The 19,613-nt window shown below is 34.2% G+C and overlaps 3 protein-coding genes across 5 annotated transcripts; 2 read left to right on the top strand and 1 right to left on the bottom strand.

Moving 5' to 3' along the window:
- The first annotated feature begins 353 nt into the window (after positions 1-353).
- Positions 354-2,293, top strand: LOC11441383 (L-ascorbate oxidase homolog). The gene has a single exon (XM_003607768.3). The coding sequence runs from the start codon at positions 518-520 to the stop codon at positions 2,153-2,155; it is 1,638 nt and encodes a 545-aa protein (XP_003607816.1). The 5' UTR covers positions 354-517; the 3' UTR covers positions 2,156-2,293.
- A 4,109-nt stretch (positions 2,294-6,402) lies between these two features.
- On the top strand, positions 6,403-8,776 carry LOC11439869 (L-ascorbate oxidase homolog). Its single transcript, XM_003607766.3, has 3 exons — positions 6,403-6,834; positions 7,018-8,124; positions 8,216-8,776. Exons 1-3 carry the CDS (start codon positions 6,587-6,589, stop codon positions 8,511-8,513), a joined length of 1,653 nt encoding a protein of 550 aa, XP_003607814.1. The 5' UTR covers positions 6,403-6,586; the 3' UTR covers positions 8,514-8,776.
- A 1,705-nt stretch (positions 8,777-10,481) lies between these two features.
- LOC11442710 (asparagine synthetase domain-containing protein 1) lies at positions 10,482-19,558 on the bottom strand. 3 transcript variants are annotated; one of them, XM_003607765.4, is made up of 14 exons: positions 19,397-19,558; positions 18,913-19,171; positions 18,354-18,538; positions 18,116-18,251; positions 17,151-17,429; positions 16,894-16,991; positions 15,839-15,953; positions 14,117-14,222; positions 13,165-13,258; positions 12,886-13,073; positions 11,903-12,002; positions 11,692-11,808; positions 10,825-10,881; positions 10,482-10,737 (listed from the first exon to the last, which is right to left on the bottom strand). In XM_003607765.4, the coding sequence occupies exons 1-14, from the start codon at positions 19,487-19,489 to the stop codon at positions 10,624-10,626; spliced, it is 1,941 nt and encodes a 646-aa protein (XP_003607813.1). In that variant the 5' UTR covers positions 19,490-19,558; the 3' UTR covers positions 10,482-10,623. The 3 variants fall into 3 exon arrangements, 2 of the variants coding, with proteins under 2 accessions (XP_003607813.1, XP_024638313.1); XM_024782545.2 differs by lacking the exon at positions 19,397-19,558 and having other exon boundaries at positions 18,354-18,476; positions 18,913-19,085; XR_003011559.2 differs by lacking the exons at positions 10,482-10,737; positions 10,825-10,881 and having other exon boundaries at positions 12,872-13,073.
- Positions 19,559-19,613: the final 55 nt, after the last annotated feature.

Raw genomic sequence — 19,613 nt, 5'->3', positions numbered from 1 at the left:
ATTTAAAATGACTTAATTTTCATGATGCTCTTGGAATTTTTTGGACAAATCCATAATTTTTTAAGCTGTGTTTTGTCTTTTTAGGGAAAAAATATAGATTGATAAATGTAGAGAGCTAAATAAAGTAAATACGTTTTTTTCTTCCGTGTTTTGTAAAATCAAAACAAGAAATCACAAACATGAAAGAAAATTTCTAAAAAAGAGACAAAAATAGAAAGTCAAAGAGAGAAACATGAATGGTGGAGAGACATATAAGGTGTACCAAAGATGAAGTGTGGTTGAGAGACAAGTTCGATGTAACCAAATTATTTGTGGTAAAAATAGGTTTGGCAAAGGCATATATAAAGGGAGGATTATGTTTGAGTAAAAACACAGAAGAAGAAACATCTATCTTCTTCTTCCAATCATAATTGAAAGGAAGGAGGTAGGAAAGGGTTGAATAAAGTTTAGAACTTATATTCAAAACAAAAAAAAAATTGCTTTTGTTGTCTTTAGAAAAAAAACACAAAAAATAAACATGACTCGTGGGGCTATCATAGCTTTGATGGTTTGCCTTATGGCAACAGCAGTGAGGTCTGAAGATCCTTATGTGTACTATACATGGAAGGTTACCTATGGTAACATTGCACCTTTGGGTACTCCTCAAAAGGGTATTCTCATCAACGGTCAATTCCCGGGACCTGAAATTAACGGTACCAGCAACAACAACATTGTAGTTAACGTTTTCAACAACCTTGATGAGCCACTCCTTTTCACATGGAGCGGTATTCAACAAAGGAAAAACTCGTGGGCCGATGGAACATCGGGAGTCCAATGTCCTATTGCCCCGGGAACCAACTACACCTACAAATTCCAGGTTAAGGATCAAATTGGTAGTTACTTTTACTACCCTACTACCGGTCTCATGAGAGCTGCCGGTGGTATCGGTGGAATTAGAGTCTACAGCCGATTGTTGATCCCTGTCCCATATGCTGATCCCGCTGACGAATATTGGGTTCTTATGGGTGATTGGTACGGAAAGAGTCACACTCAATTGCAAAAGTTCCTTGACAGTGGCCGATCCATGGGAAGACCTGATGGAGTCCACATCATGGGAAAATCCAACAGTGCTGAGCCACTCTACAAAATGGAGCCAGGAAAGACCTACAAGTACAGACTCTGCAACGTTGGTCTCAAGGATTCTCTTAACTTCAGAATCCAAGATCACCCAATGAAGCTCGTCGAAATGGAAGGTTCCCACACCGTTCAAAACGTTTATGATTCCCTTGACGTTCACGTAGGACAATGCTTCTCTGTCCTCGTGACTGCTGACAAGGAACCCAAGCAATACAAAATGGTCGCTTCCACACGTTTCACCAAGACCGTTCTTACCACAACTGCTGTTATCTCTTACACTAACGGTAATGGCCCTGCCTCACCTGTTCTCCCACCTGCACCAGTTGGTTGGGCTTGGTCTTTGAACCAGGTTCGTTCTTTCCGCTGGAACTTAACCGCTAGTGCTGCTAGGCCCAATCCTCAAGGTTCTTACCATTACGGACAGATCAACATCACCCGTACCATCAAGCTCGTTAACAATCCTTTTAACATTGATGGAAAGCTTCGTTATACTCTTAACGGAGTTTCCCACGAGGACGATGAAACCCCACTCAAGCTTGCTGAATACTATGGTGTTGCTAACAAGGTTTTCCAATACGACCTCACCTCTGATAATCCCCCTGCTGTCATCGGTAACCTTAGAGTGGAAGCTAATGTCCTCAACGTCACTTTCCGCACCTTCGTTGAGATCATCTTCGAGAACCCTACAAAGGTCATCCAGTCTTACAATTTGGATGGTTACTCTTTCTTCGCCGTGGCTGTTGAGCCAGGCAAATGGACACCAGAGAAGAGAAAGAACTACAACCTTTTGGATGCAGTGAGCAGGCACACAGTGCAAGTGTTCCCCAAGTCATGGGCCGCAATTATGTTGACATTCGACAACGCTGGTATGTGGAACTTGAGATCAGAAATGGCTGAGAACAGGTACCTTGGCCAACAAATGTACATGAGTGTGTTGTCCCCTGAAAAATCCAACAGGGATGAGTACAATCTTCCAGATACTCATCAAGTCTGCGGCATTGTCAAGGATATGCCAAGGCCTGCACTACAATACACTTAATTTTATCATTCATGCATTCAAAGATGCATATATGGGCTGGTTTTCTTTGATTTTTATTCTTATTGCATGGTAGCTGATGTATAAATCAACCCTTTCCTATAATGTGTACTATGATTTTACCCACAATATATATGTACTCATGAGAAACATATCAATGTAAAATTGGATCTCCTTCCAATTATTCTTTCTCTCTTTCATTTATGTGATGAAAATTTATTAATTATTTTAAGAGCTAAACTTCCATTTCCTCTAATTCTTAAGATGAAATTATACTAATTCTAACATATTTGTTTCACTTCAAAGATTTTTTTAAGTACATTTAGAAAATTTATGAATAACAAAAACAAAATGGAAAAAGTAAACATGAAAAAATATGGGATGACAATACAAAAACTCATGGTAAACAAATTTAAGAACATCTCTAACTTGGGAGTTGTATAACTGTGTTTTTAGAGAAAACTTCAAGTGTTTTTTTCCTCAATTTATATGTTTTTCATTTCGATGTTACAACAACAAATTTTATTTTAGCAGCAATATCCTTAACAAAAATTGAGTCGTTATCTAAATCAACTTTATTCTTATCTTTCAAAATTTTGAACAGTATTTCCAAATCATAATAAGTTCGGAATTTGAATGTTTAATATCAACGGGAATTGAATACGAGTGATTTCCAAAATAATGAAATCACACGAGACTCTTTGGAAGACCCAAAATCAAGTATATGATGCAAAAACGTAAAGAAATGAAAAAAAGTAAAACGCGTAGCGCTTGAAAATAGGTGACATGCACCCAATCTTTGTTTGAGGCGCTAAGCGACACGTCAAAATTTACGTGAAGCCTGCAGCGCTAGGTAAATATAATATTGATCGATGGTGGTTGAATTAGTGGTTGGCGGTTGTCAAAGTGGTATTCAATGGTGGTCAGATCGAAGATTCGATGTGGATGTAGTGGCGGTGATCGGAGTGGTGACCAATGGTGATAAGAATGACGGTTAGAGTAGTGGTCTGTCGTGTCGGTGGTAATGTGTTAGCATTAAAATAAAAACAGGAAGAATATAGTTTTGTGGTATTGAGATTTAAGTAAAAATTGTTTTCAAATTAAGTAAAGGAAAATCAGAGTTAAGATCCTTTTCATTAGTAAAGTTTTTAAATATTTTGAGGTGTAAAAAAGATTTGGATTCATTTAATGGAGTTAAGATCCTTTCAAATTTTTTTATTACCAAAGTTTTGGGATGTAGTGGACTTTGACGCTCGTTGTAATAAATAAAAAAGTTTTAGAAATATAAATACATGGACATTGGTTAAGCAATCAAAACAAGTTTTATTAAAAATAACAACTTATGTTTTCAAGATAAAATTTGTATCGGATTCCTTAGCCAGTGCTTCGAGGGCACTTGTTAACAAGATCCATACAAAAAATATGACAATTGGCAAGTTCAATTATTTAATACTCCTTACATCTCAAATTGTATGTTGCTTTGGGAAAAAAAAATTGTTCCAAATTATATATCGCTTTAGAAACATTAATGTTATTTTTCCTATTATATCCTTAACTATTTATTATCTCTCTTCTTTCAATTCTTTAATTTATCTTTCTCATACCATTTATTAAGGAAAATTTTGTAAAATAATTCATAATATCTATTTCCCACACAAAATTAATTATATTTCTTAATATGTGTGAAATGTCTAAAACGTCATACAATTTGAGACGGATGGAGTATATAGATTAATGAGACTGAGGGAGTATACAACTTAAAACTATAATAATACGGAGTGGAGAAATTGAGAGGATTCTATATGTATTTAATGTACACGTTGTATTTATATTTTATTGGAACATAAAATGAGAATTTTATTTGAAGGTATTTAGAAAAAAATAGGTTAAATTGCATTTTTGGTCCCTTAACTATTTAGGTAGTATCGCTTTATCCCTTAACTAAAATTTGATTTATTTTGGTTCCTTAACTTCTTCCCGTTACACATTTTGGTCCTTTCCGTTAGTTTTAATTAAAAAATGTTAGGTTTTCTTCATTTTCTTCTGAAATTTTTATGGGATTCTTTTTTTTTTTGAAAACATCAAAATGGAATTTATAAACATAGGCAGTGGAACCATTTCAGCATAAGATGTACTGGAAGGCCACCCCGTAAAAAGAACAGTCAAACAATATTTACAAAATTACAGTCAGTCGATACCCAGACATAACTTTTTATGGGATTCTTGTTGTTGAAGGTTGATGGAGATCATATGAAAATAAAAAAAGGAAAAGAAGATGAAGAAAACCTAACGTTTTTGAATTAAAACTAACATAAATGACCAAAATGTGTAACAGAAAGAGGTTAAAGAACCAAAATAAATCGAATTTTAATTAGAGGACCAAAGCGATACTACCTAAATAGTTAAGGGACCAAAAATACAATTTAGCCGAAAAAGTATGTTTGCTTAACATTATAATATTCCTGGAAACCATAAAATTAGGGATTATAATAGGTAATTGCACATAAATTTGTTCCAATCTTTATGGGAATTTTATTCCCACCCTTTTCTTTGGGAAATTTTTTTCTGTTTCCATGAACGTTTTATACCCATGATTTTTTTTTTTAATAAGCTTGTAACAAACATAGGCAGCCATGTATATTTCTATCGTTTTATTCTCGGAAATTTACGAATATAACTTAAAAAAATGCACCCATAGTGACGGAGGAAATGAAAAGAATAGCCTACAACTAAGAATTTAAACTACCTTGTAACATTATATTAAGGCTTAAATATGTCTTTAGTCCCTGCACTTTCATCAGATTTTGGCATTGGTCCATACACTTTTTTTTGTTTGGAATTGGTCCCTGCACTTTGTAAAAATATTGGTATTGGTCTCTCTGTTAATATTTTTACAAAGTACAGGGACCAATGCCAAACAAAAAAAAAGTACAGGGACCAATGCCAAAATCTGATGAAAGTGCAGGGACCAATGACATATTTAAACCTTATATTAACTCATATAAATTTCTCATCTTCACACTTTACTTTGGTTCTTTACGCTAACTTTGAAATCAGGATTAGAAGGTTGAAAGAGTATAGGTCTAAATCAATCATTCGCTAGCGGAAAACAGTCTCTCATCTTAACACACAAGAGTCATGAATAAATGACATCTTGATATCAAATTTAGTCTAACATCAAATCTCATCCATTTGTTTCATTTAATCTAATGACTTAAAACTATCATTAAGTTAATTAATATACACCAAATATTTTCCTATCACCTAATTAAAAAAACATATTTACCATCATCAATTCAAAATCAATCATTCCCTTTTTATTTTCCCCTAATTTATTTATTTCCGTCAGCACATACTCAAACTTTTTTAATTTTTACAAAAAGCATGATAAAGCTCATACTTATTTCATACACATAATTATTTATAATAAAATAAATTATATTAAGAAAAGCAAACAAGCTCGGCTAAATCATAAGCAGAAACAACATATCGTATCTTATATACCACCAAAGTATTCAAATGATTCTTGAGTTCATCCTACAAATTAGATTATTTTGTCACTTATCGTATCTTATGTTTAACAATATTGAGCTTTATCATGTTTTTCATAAAAATTAATAAAACATTGTGTTTGTGTTTATGGCCGCAAGAAATAAATTAAGGAAAATAAAAAAGGAACGTTTGAACCTACCAAAAATAAAAGGGGGTGTTTGATTATGAATTAATGATGGTAAATGTGTTTTTTAATTAGGTGGTAGAGAGAGTATTTGGTGCATGTGAAATAATTTAGTGATAGTTTTAAGCCTTGACATGATGTCATTTGATCTTTTTTCTATATATGATGTCTATTGAATGTATAAATTTGTCTTGCAATGTATGAGAAACTCCATGAATTTTAAAAATATTAATTTTGAATATCAATAAGAATAATTAAATATTAAAATTATATAATGTTATTTATAAATAATGTATCAAGTGCTATACTACTAGAACAAGAAAAAGGATATTAAAAAAAAAATGAAAAACGAGACTATTATTTCAAAAATGAAAAAAAATCTTTTTTAACGATGTCTAAAAAAATACTATAACAAAATACAATTTCTTTGGCGGTAAAAGCGTAGGGACTGATTGGCCATGAATGGATCTGATGGTTAGTTTTGTTGTTTTATTCAAATGTTAACATTCTAACTATAGACATGGTGAATGGGTTTAACACATTAATAGGTAACATGAAAGAGGAAGCACGCAATCTAAGGATCATAATCAATGGTAAGTTAGAGAGGTTAACGGAGAGTTTGAATGGTTAATAAACACTTACACATATGTATATAACATGACAAATCATTGAACCATCATGTAAATGTTCTCATCTTAGTTCTTTATTCCATTACAACATAGTATAAGATAGTAATTGTTAATCACGATCAAAGCAAAATGGAGAGAACAACGTTTTTGTTTATGTTATGTCTCTTGATTGGTACAACATCAATGGTAATGGGTGAAGACCCTTACTTTTATTTCACATGGCATGTTACATATGGTACACTCTCCCCTGCTGGTGTTCCTCAACAGGTTATTCTCATCAACAACGAATTTCCCGGCCCCAACATCAATTCCACCAGTAACAATAACCTCGTTGTTAACGTCTTCAATGAACTCGACGAGCCTTTGCTTTTCACATGGTATTACATATATACTCATTTCATTTTCAAATTGCGACATTATATGATTTTTATTTATTTTGATGCCTCTCTGAGACTATAACACGACAATTGTATTTGATCGTGATTTGAAATTTGTTTATTTTGTTTTTGATTTGATCAATTAATAAATGAAATCTAAGCAATGTATAATCAAATTTTCAGGGCTGGAGTTCAGCAAAGGAAAAACTGTTGGCAAGATGGTGTGCCAGGAACAAACTGTCCCATCGCACCTGGAACAAACTACACATACCGTTTCCAAGTGAAGGATCAAATCGGTAGCTACTTCTATTATCCTAGCTTAGGGATGCACAGAGCAGCCGGTGGTTTCGGTGGCCTCCGCATCAACAGCAGATTACTCATTCCAGTCCCATATGCTGATCCCGAAGATGATTACACCGTCCTAATCGGTGACTGGTTCACCAAGAGCCACTCCACCCTCAGCAAATTACTCGACAGTGGTCGTGCCCTTGGAAGACCACAAGCTGTTCTTGTTAACGGCCAAAACGCCAAAGGTGACGGATCTGACAAACCACTCTTCACAATGAAGCCAGGAAAAACCTACAAATACAGAATCTGCAATGTTGGTCTTAAAAACTCCCTTAACTTCGGAATCCAAAACCACCCAATGAAACTCGTTGAATTCGAAGGATCCCACACCGTCCAAAACAGTTATGATTCCCTTGATGTTCACGTAGGACAATGCTTTGGTGTTCTTGTAACCGCAGATAAAGAACCAAAAGATTATTACATGGTCGCTTCAACTCGTTTCACTAAAACTGTTATCACTGGTAAAGGTATTATGCGTTATGCCAACGGTAAAGGTCCTGCTTCACCTGAACTCCCTGAAGCTCCAGTGGGCTGGGCATGGTCTTTGAATCAGTTCCGTTCTTTCCGTTGGAACTTGACCGCTAGTGCTGCTAGGCCCAACCCACAAGGTTCTTACCATTACGGTCAGATCAACATCACCCGTACCGTTAAGCTCATTAACACCGTTAGCAGAGAAGGTGGAAAACTCCGTTATGCACTTAACGGTGTCTCCCATGTGGATACCGAAACCCCTCTTAAACTCGCAGAATACTACAATGTTGCTGAGAAGGTTTTCAAGTATGACACTATTCCTGACATGCCAGAAAACCTTGGAACCAGTGTTACCTTGGCACCCAATGTTCTTAAATTCAAACACCGTACTTTCATTGAGATCGTTTTTGAGAACCATGAGAAAAGCGTCCAGTCTTATAATTTGGATGGATACTCATTCTTCGCAGTAGCGTGAGTATACATATCAATATATATTTACATACTATACGATTTTTAATCTGGTTATGCAATTAATGCGTTTATTTATTTATGTAAATTACAGCATAGAGCCAGGACTGTGGACACCCGAGAAAAGGAAGACATATAACTTGCTTGATGCTGTGAGCAGACACACCATTCAAGTATTTCCAAAATCATGGGCTGCAATAATGTTGTCATTCGACAACGTTGGAGTGTGGAATTTGAGGTCAGAGATTGCTGAGAATCGTTACTTGGGACAACAATTGTACATTAGTGTGCCTACTCCAGAACGTTCTCTTAGGGATGAGTACAATCTGCCAGAGAACAGCTTGCTCTGTGGAATTGTTAAGGATCTTCCAAAGCCTCCTTCATACGTCTAACTCATCAATGGTTGAAGCAAACTCTGCATTCTTTTTAAGTTATATATGTATGTAACTAGATTTCCCCTGTGAAATTCCTCAGCAAGATGAGCTAGGTATTTTGTAACAGGGTGAAAAAGAGAATAACTGGGGCTTTTGAAGCATAATAAGATCTTGTTGATCACTTGGTATTAACTTCTTTAGAATTTTCATTGCGTTTTTGTACTTTGAGTAGGTGTCTTACCTACAATTTTATAATAGAAAATGTACCCCTTTCTTTTTTATCTATTATTGATTTCTCATGAATATTCTTATAGTGTTTTTTTTAGAGGATATAAAAGGTTTCTTATAATTTAATCTTTTTTTTTTCTGAAGGAATTATAATTTAATCTTATTATTAAAGAAGTTATATATAATTAGGATGTAAAAAATGGACATGGTTTTGCTGGAAAAGACACTGATATATTTACAATCATTTACCACGTTTCTCCCAAACACATTCACATTCACTACTGAATCTTACATGGGTTTTGGACAGGTAAGAGTAAATAAATATTCAGTCTTCATAATTATATGCAGCCTTGCCTACAAGTTTAAAAAAGACGTGAAATTCACTACTGGTTTGGTCAAACACTACATCCATAGTTAACAAAGGGTAATGCATTGATATATGTTAATAAGAGTTCCATCCATCTTTTTTTATTTTGTTTAAGTTAAAATGCTATATCTGAATCTTTAAAACATTTAGATGTGATTTAATTAAGGAATAAATTGTAATTACAATGTTAAATTTAAAAATTCATAACATTGATTCTTTATCTTTACCAACAATTAATCACAATTGTTATCTTGTTTTTTTATTATCAAAATCACAATTGTTATAGTATTACAATTAGCTCTAGTAGAACTGAAGTAGGATAATTTAAGCAAAGACTCTTCTTAGACATGGGAACGGAGAAAAATATAATCGGAAGAGAATATCTCACTTAAAGTGGCCAACCAACCAACTTTTCCCGCAAAGATTAGTCATTAATACTTAACACTATCGATGTTCGAGGTGCAACATGAATTGGCTTTGAGGAAAAATATCATCAAATATAAATATTACAATCATACACGATTTAGTTTGGATGATCTCTTTTAGAATTTTTTTTATCGGAATCACATAATTGAATGTGGTTTAAATTTAATTTAATTTAGGTTAATTAAGTTGGAAAATATTATATTTATACTAAAATTATAAAGCCACCATAAAGTGACATGTTTGATGACTAAAAATTAACATTATGGAATAAAAATGTATTATGTTTGATGTTCATAGTAAAAAAATAAAAACATTAAATTAAACTAACATGTATTACTAAAAAAATTAAAAATCAATGAATGATATATTAGTACAATATGCATATACATTTAATAGTCTTGCTTTGCTGATTTGAACCAGAAAAATGGTTTACAAAAGAATATGTTCAAATTTGATCAACGAAATTGAAAATAAATTCATGTTTATTTTCCAAATCAGCAATGTCACGTCATCAAATATAATTGAAATCATTATTGTAAATAATTCGTCATAAAATATGTGAGGAAAAAATCCTAAAACTTGTCGAACAAATGATTAAAATCTCATATTTAGAGAAAGATACTAAATTCATGTTTCAGGGCAACCAAATGATTGTACTCAAGTGGTTAATGAGCTCCACCAAAATGCAAATCGTTTGACAAAATCCGAGTTTGATTCTTAGATGCAATTTGGTTCTGTTTTGACAAAGGAATTCGAACAATTTTCACAAAATGGATATCCAAAACATTAAAAAATATTCAGTTTTGTATGGTTTTCGATTATTTTAGATCAGTTTGTGGTTTCAATTTAGGTAAGTTTGAAATATGAACACCTGCCAAAAATTACATGTACTATTCAACAAAGTGGTTGTTGACAAGCGAGAGTGAGAGCTTAATTTCCTTTAAGCTGATAAATAAACAAATCCCTTCGGTCAAAAGCAGTATAGTAGCACCAGGCATAATATATATAAAGTAGTTCCAATCCAATTCATATATAATTTTTTTTAGATATAGTCACATTCATTTTCATGCCAAAAAGATGAGTCCGACATGCCCAGAGAAAAAAGAATCAACCAAAATTTGATTTCCGACAAATCCTTACACTGCCTGCAGACGCCTGATTTGCTGCTCGATTACTTCCAAAATTCTTCCGATTTGATTCCCTCGCAATTCTAGAACCAAACTACACCAATACATCAAAGACAAATCAATCACTGTGCAAAAGAGTTGTAAAGCAACATTTTGAAGTGTAAAGTTTTGGAGTGCACACCTGGATTGCCCGTTTGGGAAGAACCGCTGCTTCATATAAACCAAGCAATTGTGCAACCTTCAGAAAATATATTGACCATGAGATTTAAGTTTGGGAGTCCATTTTCTATGTTGGATCTTCAGACAGAAAAGGGTTTTATTTTGGTAAAATTGAAGGGCATGTATAAAATATCGCAAATTCTATAGTGGATCACTTTGACAAACGGTCCATGGTGTACTGGCACTTGAAAATCACCAGAAACTCCAACAACGACTCATGATACATCGGTATTTGTCGGAAGTAGAAGTTCATGGTCCTCTTCATCCTAGTGAGTGAAACATTGGTCTGATTGGTACGAGTTTGGAGAAAACAAAGAAAAACAAATATAAGTGTCTCCAAAATCAACGCATATTTGTTTTCCTTTATTTTTGACGAACCGGCACCAATCAGGTCACCGCCTCACTCATGAGAACATGGAAGAACGTGAACTTCAACTTCGAAGGGGTGACATCGTTCATCGTTGGTATTTCAAGTTATTTTCAAGAACTGGTCTACCACAGACAATTAAATAAACTGATCCACAGTAGAACCCGCCATAAAATAGAGCTCTTTCTGATGAAACTTGAAACACAAGTATGAGTTCAGTTCAGGAAACAGCACTGTCTTCAAGTCCTTATATTCATTCATAACTCTTAAGATATATGAGCATGTTACCAAAAATTTGGATCACTAGTTTGAATCAGCTGAGTTAAGATGTTAAGTTATTGAAAAAGGTCTTGAGAAAGTGCTGTCGAGTCAGCCAATAAATGGTCAGACAAGATGTAAATTGATACATCAATCACTTTACACCAGTAGAAAATAAATAAACCACTCAGTCAACAACAATACCTCTCTTAAAATCTTTTTATCACCGATGCCACTAGGTTGGTCAAGGTTTGCAACCTCCCACAATGGAATGTTGAGTAAAACCCTTATAACATCCTCATCCAAGAATGGAAATCTAGCCTAAAGAGAAAAACAAATAAAAAATATGACAAGTAACTATGATATTAACAAATTAGGGATCAGCATTGATTCTTGGTATCATTTGAACAATTACCTCCTTCCCGTTATCAGCAATACATCTATCATCTCTCCCTAAATTTCTCTTCCAAATTCTTTGCATGTCGAGTTTCATTTCCTCATCTAGCCCCAGCCAACTGATTAAGGCATATTATACCGTCAGAGTCTTTTAAAAGATAATGCACATGTAGTCATAGTTCACAAATCAGTCCTATTAAGTTAACACCAAGGTGACTTAAAGAATTTTATCTAAGTAGAAGTATATCAAAATACCACATAAAATACAATTAGTCTTCCAACCTATCACTCAAAAACTTTAAGTCAGGTTAATATTTTCGAAAGAAAAAAAAAACCTATTAACGTTGTTGTTCATAGATACAAGTGGTGTCAATTGGGTCCTTAAAATACTTCTGCTATCAATTTAGTCTCTATCGATGATGTAAGATTCATCAATTAGGCCCCTCAATCATGGAAACTCTCTTCAAATTAGTCCCTAAATTAGGATTCCATTACACTCATTCCTCAAATCCAACAAAGGAAGACTGACATTTTGAGTAATTGAGAAAATAAAATGATGGAAAAAATATTTAGGATGAAAGTAATGATGCTTGTACCTTTGGACGAGAAATCAGGGGATTAATCAATATTTTTATTTAAAAACAGTGAGCTGAATAACATATTAGACCTGAGGTAATTTATTAAAGCCATAGATTGTACACTATGTATGGTTCTTATTGTAGTTTCATTTGCATCATATGTTTCGTTTCTGTGGAAAGGTACATCGATTAGCATTTATATATACATCTTCTAAAATTTAATTGGCCACAGCTAAAGTGAAGAAAGAAAGGAATTACACCAACATATGCATACAACTTGAAAATTACAGGACCCAAGCTAATGTACAAAAGAAAAAGAAAGTTGTATTCAACAAGACATATAAAGAGCAGAATATTATCACTTGTAACTTGTAAACATATGTATAATCATAAAATATGATTAACATTACCATAGTAATAATACCTTCCACGTCTAAAACTTGTTCTATGTCTCCCATAACCAGCACACTGTTCATCAGCACCAGAACCAACAAGGAGAATCCTTGCATTGGACTTGTACTTAATCCGTGCATGAGTGTCATCATTATCATCTGCAGACACCCATCCATCACCACAAGAAGCGAGCCATAAAGCTATTCCAATGTTAAGGTCCTGAAAAGATATGAGCAAACCAATCATCAAATAATGTCAAGGTGTTTGAAAACATAGCTATGGGCTTTTCAATCTGAGGATTAATTAGTACCATGTAGGTGTTGGCAGGATTTATAAGCGACATAACATGACTAGTTTCAGACACCAAATCTGACAAGTCAGCATCAATCTCCACGAGTCTCCACCTGCACTTTCAACAGATGCTTTTAACCAGCTGAACATGACCGATGCTATAAAAGATATCGACATAAAACACGTCCAATAGAACAATGTTGTCAAGATCGATATCTTGACTAAGACAGGAAGCAGGTAGCAAGATCACAACATGTACGGTCATAACTAGGATCTTACATACTACCCAAGACTGCAAAACATAAGATCCTACATGTTGCGATCTTGACAACATTGTTGACATAGATTTGTTATTTTAGAAAATAAAGCTTGATGCCATAAATTTCATGTTAATGCCAGTATATTCTTCCATGAACGCATACAAACAGCAAAATCTGTTATTAGACGCATTGCAAGATGTTTGCAAAGCACTGAATGAAGGTATGAATTATGTCAAGACATTTTAAAAGAATGGGTCAATTATTATACATATTTCCCGCCAACTTACAAATCTATGCAGTAATTTCACCCAATGATTGAACAAAATTTACATGTCAATTGTCAAATCATGTCATTAATCATACAAGAAATGCATGTCTCAGACCACTTTCAATGCCTCTAACAATGAAAATATATGCATCTTAGAATTCAGCAGGAAAATTTTATGGCAGATATATCCAATATGGTAATAAGTGCAATATTTCGTCTCTTTTCAATATTTTCATCAAAAACAAAATAGATAAAATTCAATATCATATGGCATAAATTACTCAATATACACTGTCTTAAGAGACTTCATTTTCATACACAACAATTTAACATTGAAAGGAAGAAAAAAATTCAAATTCAAAATTTAAGAAAAGATTTTTTTATTTAAAAAAAAAAAAAAAAAAAGCAACAAGAAATATATAAAGTAAACATGGATTTCATACCGTCTTGACGGTGCAACTCGTTTTAGTTCTTTCAACCCTGTCTTGGCAGATTTTCTATCAGGAGCTAACTCGCCATCAAAGCTTACAGTAAGTAGATCAATTTCATCTGTCAATTAAAAAAAGGTTAGACATTCGGCTCATCTAAAGGTTCCTAAAATAAAACATGTAAACTATAAGAACTCAACCGGTCTACTTTAGGTTATTCAACACCAAACAAGGAACTTTTACATATAATACCATTCATACGATTTAATCCAATGGCTTAACCTTTTGGGTTTGGATGGGATGGTTGATTTGCGACATGGTACCAAAGCCTCTATGACCAATTGACCACGCAGTCTAGAATTTGATCCTTCTTACTCTCATTCTTCTAAATAATGATTCAAGGTTCAGCATGTGCATTGTCTATGCTTCAAGCCCAAAGGGCTCTTGTGTTAGGGGGACATATTAGATAAAAATCATTCATGTGCTTCACCCAACAGCTTAAGGTTTTAATATAGTTGAAGTTTAGATCTGAAACTGTGTGTTCCTCCTCTGGGAGAATTATCATCATATACATAAAATTTACATTGATTTTCAGCCCTATAAATCTGCAACTATCATATACATTGATTGTAGTTTATTATCCTAATTAATAGCAGTTCAAATTATCCTAATTAATAAGAGAACTGCTAGGGACAGATGCTCTAACAGTTGCTTACAAACACTCGCTCAATTGCCGCGCCACGTCACCCATTTTTTAAAGTTCTTCACCTGTTAACCGGTTCTCTCCGTTAAAAGCTTTTCTTTTTCTTTTTCTTTCTACTTTTTATAATTAAAAAATATAAAGGCCCCCCTTTTTTACGCCTCCATCTCTTCAGTCATTAGTATCTGCGAAACTACACAAGAATATCATCTTCTTTTTCTCTTTATTTTTATTTTTATAATATATACTTGTTCTAAGACAAAAAATCCTACCTCATAGAATTCTAGCAGCACTTGCAATATATATCTACATTCTTTTAATAATCGTATCAATTACTATGTTTCCAGAATGCCTTTTTCAAAAACAAAAAATAAACTATATTTTGAGGACATTTAAACTTCTTGAAGCTTTTGTAAAAAAAACAACTTCTTGAAGCTAGTTCTATTATTTTCCTTGGTGGAGACGAGGATGGTGTGCGTATGTTAAGTGGAATTTTGTGTGTGTGCATCTAATTTTGAAGGATTGTTTTTTTTTTCAACACAACTTTTAAGGGTTGTTAAATTGGATAGATGGGTAGTCATGAAACGTACGGGTTTTGGGGGCATGTGATGGTCAGGTCAGGAGAGGTGGTGGCTTAATGGAGTGGCAGGATAGCTAGGTTGTGACCGGAGGTGTGGGAGATTGAGAGAGAGGGGGATCTGGTCGCTGATGATTTCAACTTATGTTTTGACAGAGAGAGAGAGAGAGAGAGAGTTCAAAGCACTTGGTGAAAATGTGCTGTTTGTGATAGGAGCAATGCCGGTTGCCTGTTCACTCACTAAAAAAATGGGATACATGGCATAGCTGTATGGGTGAGTGTTTGTCAGCGTCTGTGTGAGCGATTGTCGCTAGCAGCGCTCAATTAATAAATAACAGTTACAGATGCATAGCATTTGCAAACATTAAACCTGTTGACAGTTAGTTCATGACATAACTATTCAAGACTGTAGAATAATCAAGATAGAAGAAGGTAACTTGAGCTTATAGGGAGCACTCACAAGTGGGATCCAGGCATTGATCCAGTAATGCTGCAAGTATCATAGAATCCAGCCCACCAGAGAAAAGAATTGCAACAGGAACAAATTTCTCTTGTTTGATACCAGATATCACTGCCTATGCAATCAATTCCAAAGAGTCATGACAAATATAAAAGAAATCTACTGAAGGAAAACAAGATCAGGTCTAGAATAAATAAAATGTCGTTAAAGAATCTAAAGGTAATGCCATCAAAGAACAAATGGCATATAAATCCCTACAAAACATATAATAGAAATTCCAAATTCAATTATTAGAATTTCCAAATATGCCAAACACAAAAGGTTGGTGAACACGTTTAGTTACAGTTTGCATATGGGAAACACTTGAAACTTATGATTATTTGTTTCAGAACTTAGTATTGTTGTACCAGACTTTGAAATATTTGGTTGAGCATACTTAAAATATGCATTATCTCTAGTAACGAAACTTTTGGAAGTTTTCCAGTATTCACATCGTTTTTTGAAATTTCAAGAAACAGATTAAATTTTTTGTTATATAAATAAAAAATACAATGACTTATAACTTGCGCAGATGATTATTATAAAGATAAAAATAAAACTCATTAAAGAATACAACTCTTTCTTTTTTTCTCTCCACTTCCCATCGTTCCTGTGCAATACCCCCTCTCTTGTCTTTTAGCCATCTCTATCATTCACTTGCATGTATCACTTTTTCTTCGATTTTATTTTTACTTTTTATACACATACAAACAGTAACCATGATGCAACAGTTGAAGTTGTTGTCGAGTGACTAAGAAGGTCCCAGACCCGCAAGTTTGAGTCGTGGAATAATGAAGCTAATAAATAATTTAATGTAAGATTCAATTTCGAGTCTTGAATTATTAATCGCAAAACTTTATTTTATTACTCAATCACAAACTATTTGATATCCCCAAAGTTGAAAACATCTTATTAACATCATACAAACTGATGACAATACATAATACCTTTGATGTTAGCCAAAAATAGAGGTATACGTACAAGATTTGTCATCCAATTTCAACTAAGTTGCTTACCTGATAGATAGTATACAATGACGTACGTCGTATCACAGATTCCTTTAAAACATTTAGCAACATATGAGCTCGCATTGGAATTGAATTTTGAGTTGAGCCTGCTTAATAAAGACAGAGATTGTCAAAAACTTAAGGGATACGACAGAACTGTGAATTAATGCTAAAGGTACCAAAATGTATGGGATTGTCAATTATGTATTTGGATAAATAAATAAATTGATAAATGGAGCATTATGGTACTATCCCGTAGTAATAACCTGCTTCGCATGGAACTGTCTCTAAAGAAGCTGAATGTACATCTTGTTGCCCCCTAGAAAACTTAGGGCAGAATGTCTGCAAGTTTTCCGAGCTTGGTACAACGGAAATTCTCTCCCACTTGATAAGTTCCTTCAATGTTGAGTTTGTATATTCATGTATCTGAACTTCGCCAACCAGAAATCCGTTTGAATTCGAAGCATCCACGTGCATACTATATACTCCACATGGTAGCTCTTCCCAGTAACTACGATTTTCAATTCCATTATGAGCTTCGTTTTCTGCAGCACATTAATATTAGTAAGTCTAATTGTTATAACAACAGGTCTATTCGTTGGGGGACTTAGAGTGGTGAGTAAGATATGATCAATTGTGTCTGAGATAGTAAGAGAGGCAGGCCATGCTGTATATATATATATAAGAGGAAGGGATAGAAGGAGACTATCTATTGATTTGAAAAAGTGCTGAGGCCTTAGGGCAGGGATGAACGACCCCTCAAAACTATGCATTGTTGTTCTATAATCAGGGAACTTCCTTATTCCATTAGCAAGATAAGATACCAAGTTCCCATCAACTAGTAGCAGGGCTATGATCTTAAAGCTACGGGTATTGCATTTTGAAGACTATTACAAAATATGGTGTGAAAGCTTATCGGTGGCTAATCAATGCAAAATTTTGAGGCCAATGAAATTCTTGAGATAAGTAGCGTCAATTAAAGAGGCAAGAAATATCCTACAAACATACACTTTCTTGTTTTTTTTTTCTCATAACGACATATCGACCGATGTCAAAATGATAATTAGTACATAGTTTACGTAGTACATTCTGGCTAGCACAAATTATAATAACTGTACGCTTTTTTAGTAAATGACAATAGGCTCTATTCAGGTCACTCCATTTCACAGAAATTGAACCATCAGAGCAAGACACCAGTAGTTGTCCCATTCCAATTTCATGTATTACATACCAGTGGCCTGCTGATCTGGAGCAACTGGCGATACAGAAGAAAGAAGAAAAGTTGAATCATCTTCTGTAGGCCAGTGAACAAGAAGGCTCCGCCTACCAAATGCATCTCGGCCAAACCAAAGGGTCCTTGAACTATCCTGCAATAGAAAAAGAAAGTTCCACTACCACTTATGACCCCACAAAGAAAGCGAATAATTACTATAAATTTGAACACAGAGAAACTTACCACTTGGAGTTACCTGCCAATAGATGATAGCCCATGGTCCTTTAATTGTAGAAAGAACATCTGTTATAGAACCTTTCCCGCATTTAACACAGTTACCGGTCAAACAAGAACCACAGGAGCAACAATTCCCAAGAGTCTGCATAAGAAATTCGGCATCATTGCAATCACTAGCAAGTTGAAGTCCTCCGAAAATCTCACCTAAAGAACATAACAAAAAAAATAAAATCGAAAACATCTTATTGCAAACCTTTCACACAAAGAGATAGACATTTCACAACATGGTTCTAAATTGCAGTTGCAGTTATGCTGCAAAACTCGATACTATGATAAAATGTGGCCGATACAACTAGAATTGAAGTTGCAGACCACAATTTATAACTATGTTTCAACTTTCGCACATCAAATAGCACAAACATTAAGCACTAATAACGAATCTATCCCTATTGTACAATCATAACAATGCAAAAACAATTAAGTGTTCTATCGCAGCAACAAAACACAACACAACACAACACAACACAACACAACACAACACAACACAATCTAAAATCAGAGGCAGTGGCAGAAAATACCATTATAGACGAGAATGTTTCGAGAAGCATCCACTAAAGGCTGAACAAGCGGAACGGTTCCCCTAAGCTGCAAAGTTGCACCGATGAAATGAAGTTCTCCGTTGCTATCTTCATTTGCCGAACACAATAACGTTTCGTCGTGTTCTATAAAGGATGAGATTTGTTTTTCATTGTGTTGCAGAGTAACTTTCTTCACACCCAAGCTATCAGGACCTCTTCTCCGCAGAGCTTCTTTCAGGTCATCTAAAGAAATCAACAACTGCACCAAATCACACAGTACAAAAAAAAAAAAAAAAAAAAAAAAAAAAAAAAAAAAGTTAAGTAAAAGAAAAATTATGGTGTTAATTGAGGCACTCAGACACCGATAATAATTTGAGAAAATGAATTAATTGAATGTAATCAATAATCATACATGTAGACATAGACACGCGTTCAATCAGAAGTGTCGGAGATACAAAGATTAGAACTAACTTCATTAACTTACATTTTCGGATTGGCGATTTAGGGAAGTTGAGTCGAATGGGAGAGAGGAGATGTTAATTCGAATGCCTGAGACGGTCAATGCAATTCCACACATCTTCGTTTCTGCTTCAAAGCTTTTCCGTGAGGAATGTGGTTTTTGTAGGGTTTTTGACGGCTTAATTTGCTCCTAGCTTGTTTTCATTTTTTAAAATAATTATTTATTGCTCCTTGGACATGGT

This window comes from Medicago truncatula, chromosome 4, assembly GCF_003473485.1.
Source record: "Medicago truncatula cultivar Jemalong A17 chromosome 4, MtrunA17r5.0-ANR, whole genome shotgun sequence".
NCBI lineage: Eukaryota > Viridiplantae > Streptophyta > Magnoliopsida > Fabales > Fabaceae > Medicago > Medicago truncatula.
Note: the sequence above shows the minus strand (reverse complement) of the source record. Positions and strands in the feature narration are given on the sequence as shown.

Excerpts from the sequence above, each read along its gene's own strand:
- LOC11441383 (XM_003607768.3), top strand. The coding sequence starts at position 518 with ATGACTCGTGGGGCTATCATAGCTTTGATGGTTTGCCTTATGGCAACA.
- LOC11439869 (XM_003607766.3), top strand. The coding sequence starts at position 6,587 with ATGGAGAGAACAACGTTTTTGTTTATGTTATGTCTCTTGATTGGTACA. Across the intron at positions 6,835-7,017 it reads GAGCCTTTGCTTTTCACATG|GGCTGGAGTTCAGCAAAGGA; the intron begins GTATTACATATA and ends TCAAATTTTCAG. Across the intron at positions 8,125-8,215 it reads TACTCATTCTTCGCAGTAGC|CATAGAGCCAGGACTGTGGA; the intron begins GTGAGTATACAT and ends TGTAAATTACAG.
- LOC11442710 (XM_003607765.4), bottom strand. The coding sequence starts at position 19,489 with ATGTGTGGAATTGCATTGACCGTCTCAGGCATTCGAATTAACATCTCC. Across the intron at positions 18,539-18,912 it reads AAACATTCTCGTCTATAATG|GTGAGATTTTCGGAGGACTT; the intron begins GTATTTTCTGCC and ends TATGTTCTTTAG. Across the intron at positions 18,252-18,353 it reads GGGCTATCATCTATTGGCAG|GATAGTTCAAGGACCCTTTG; the intron begins GTAACTCCAAGT and ends TTTCTATTGCAG.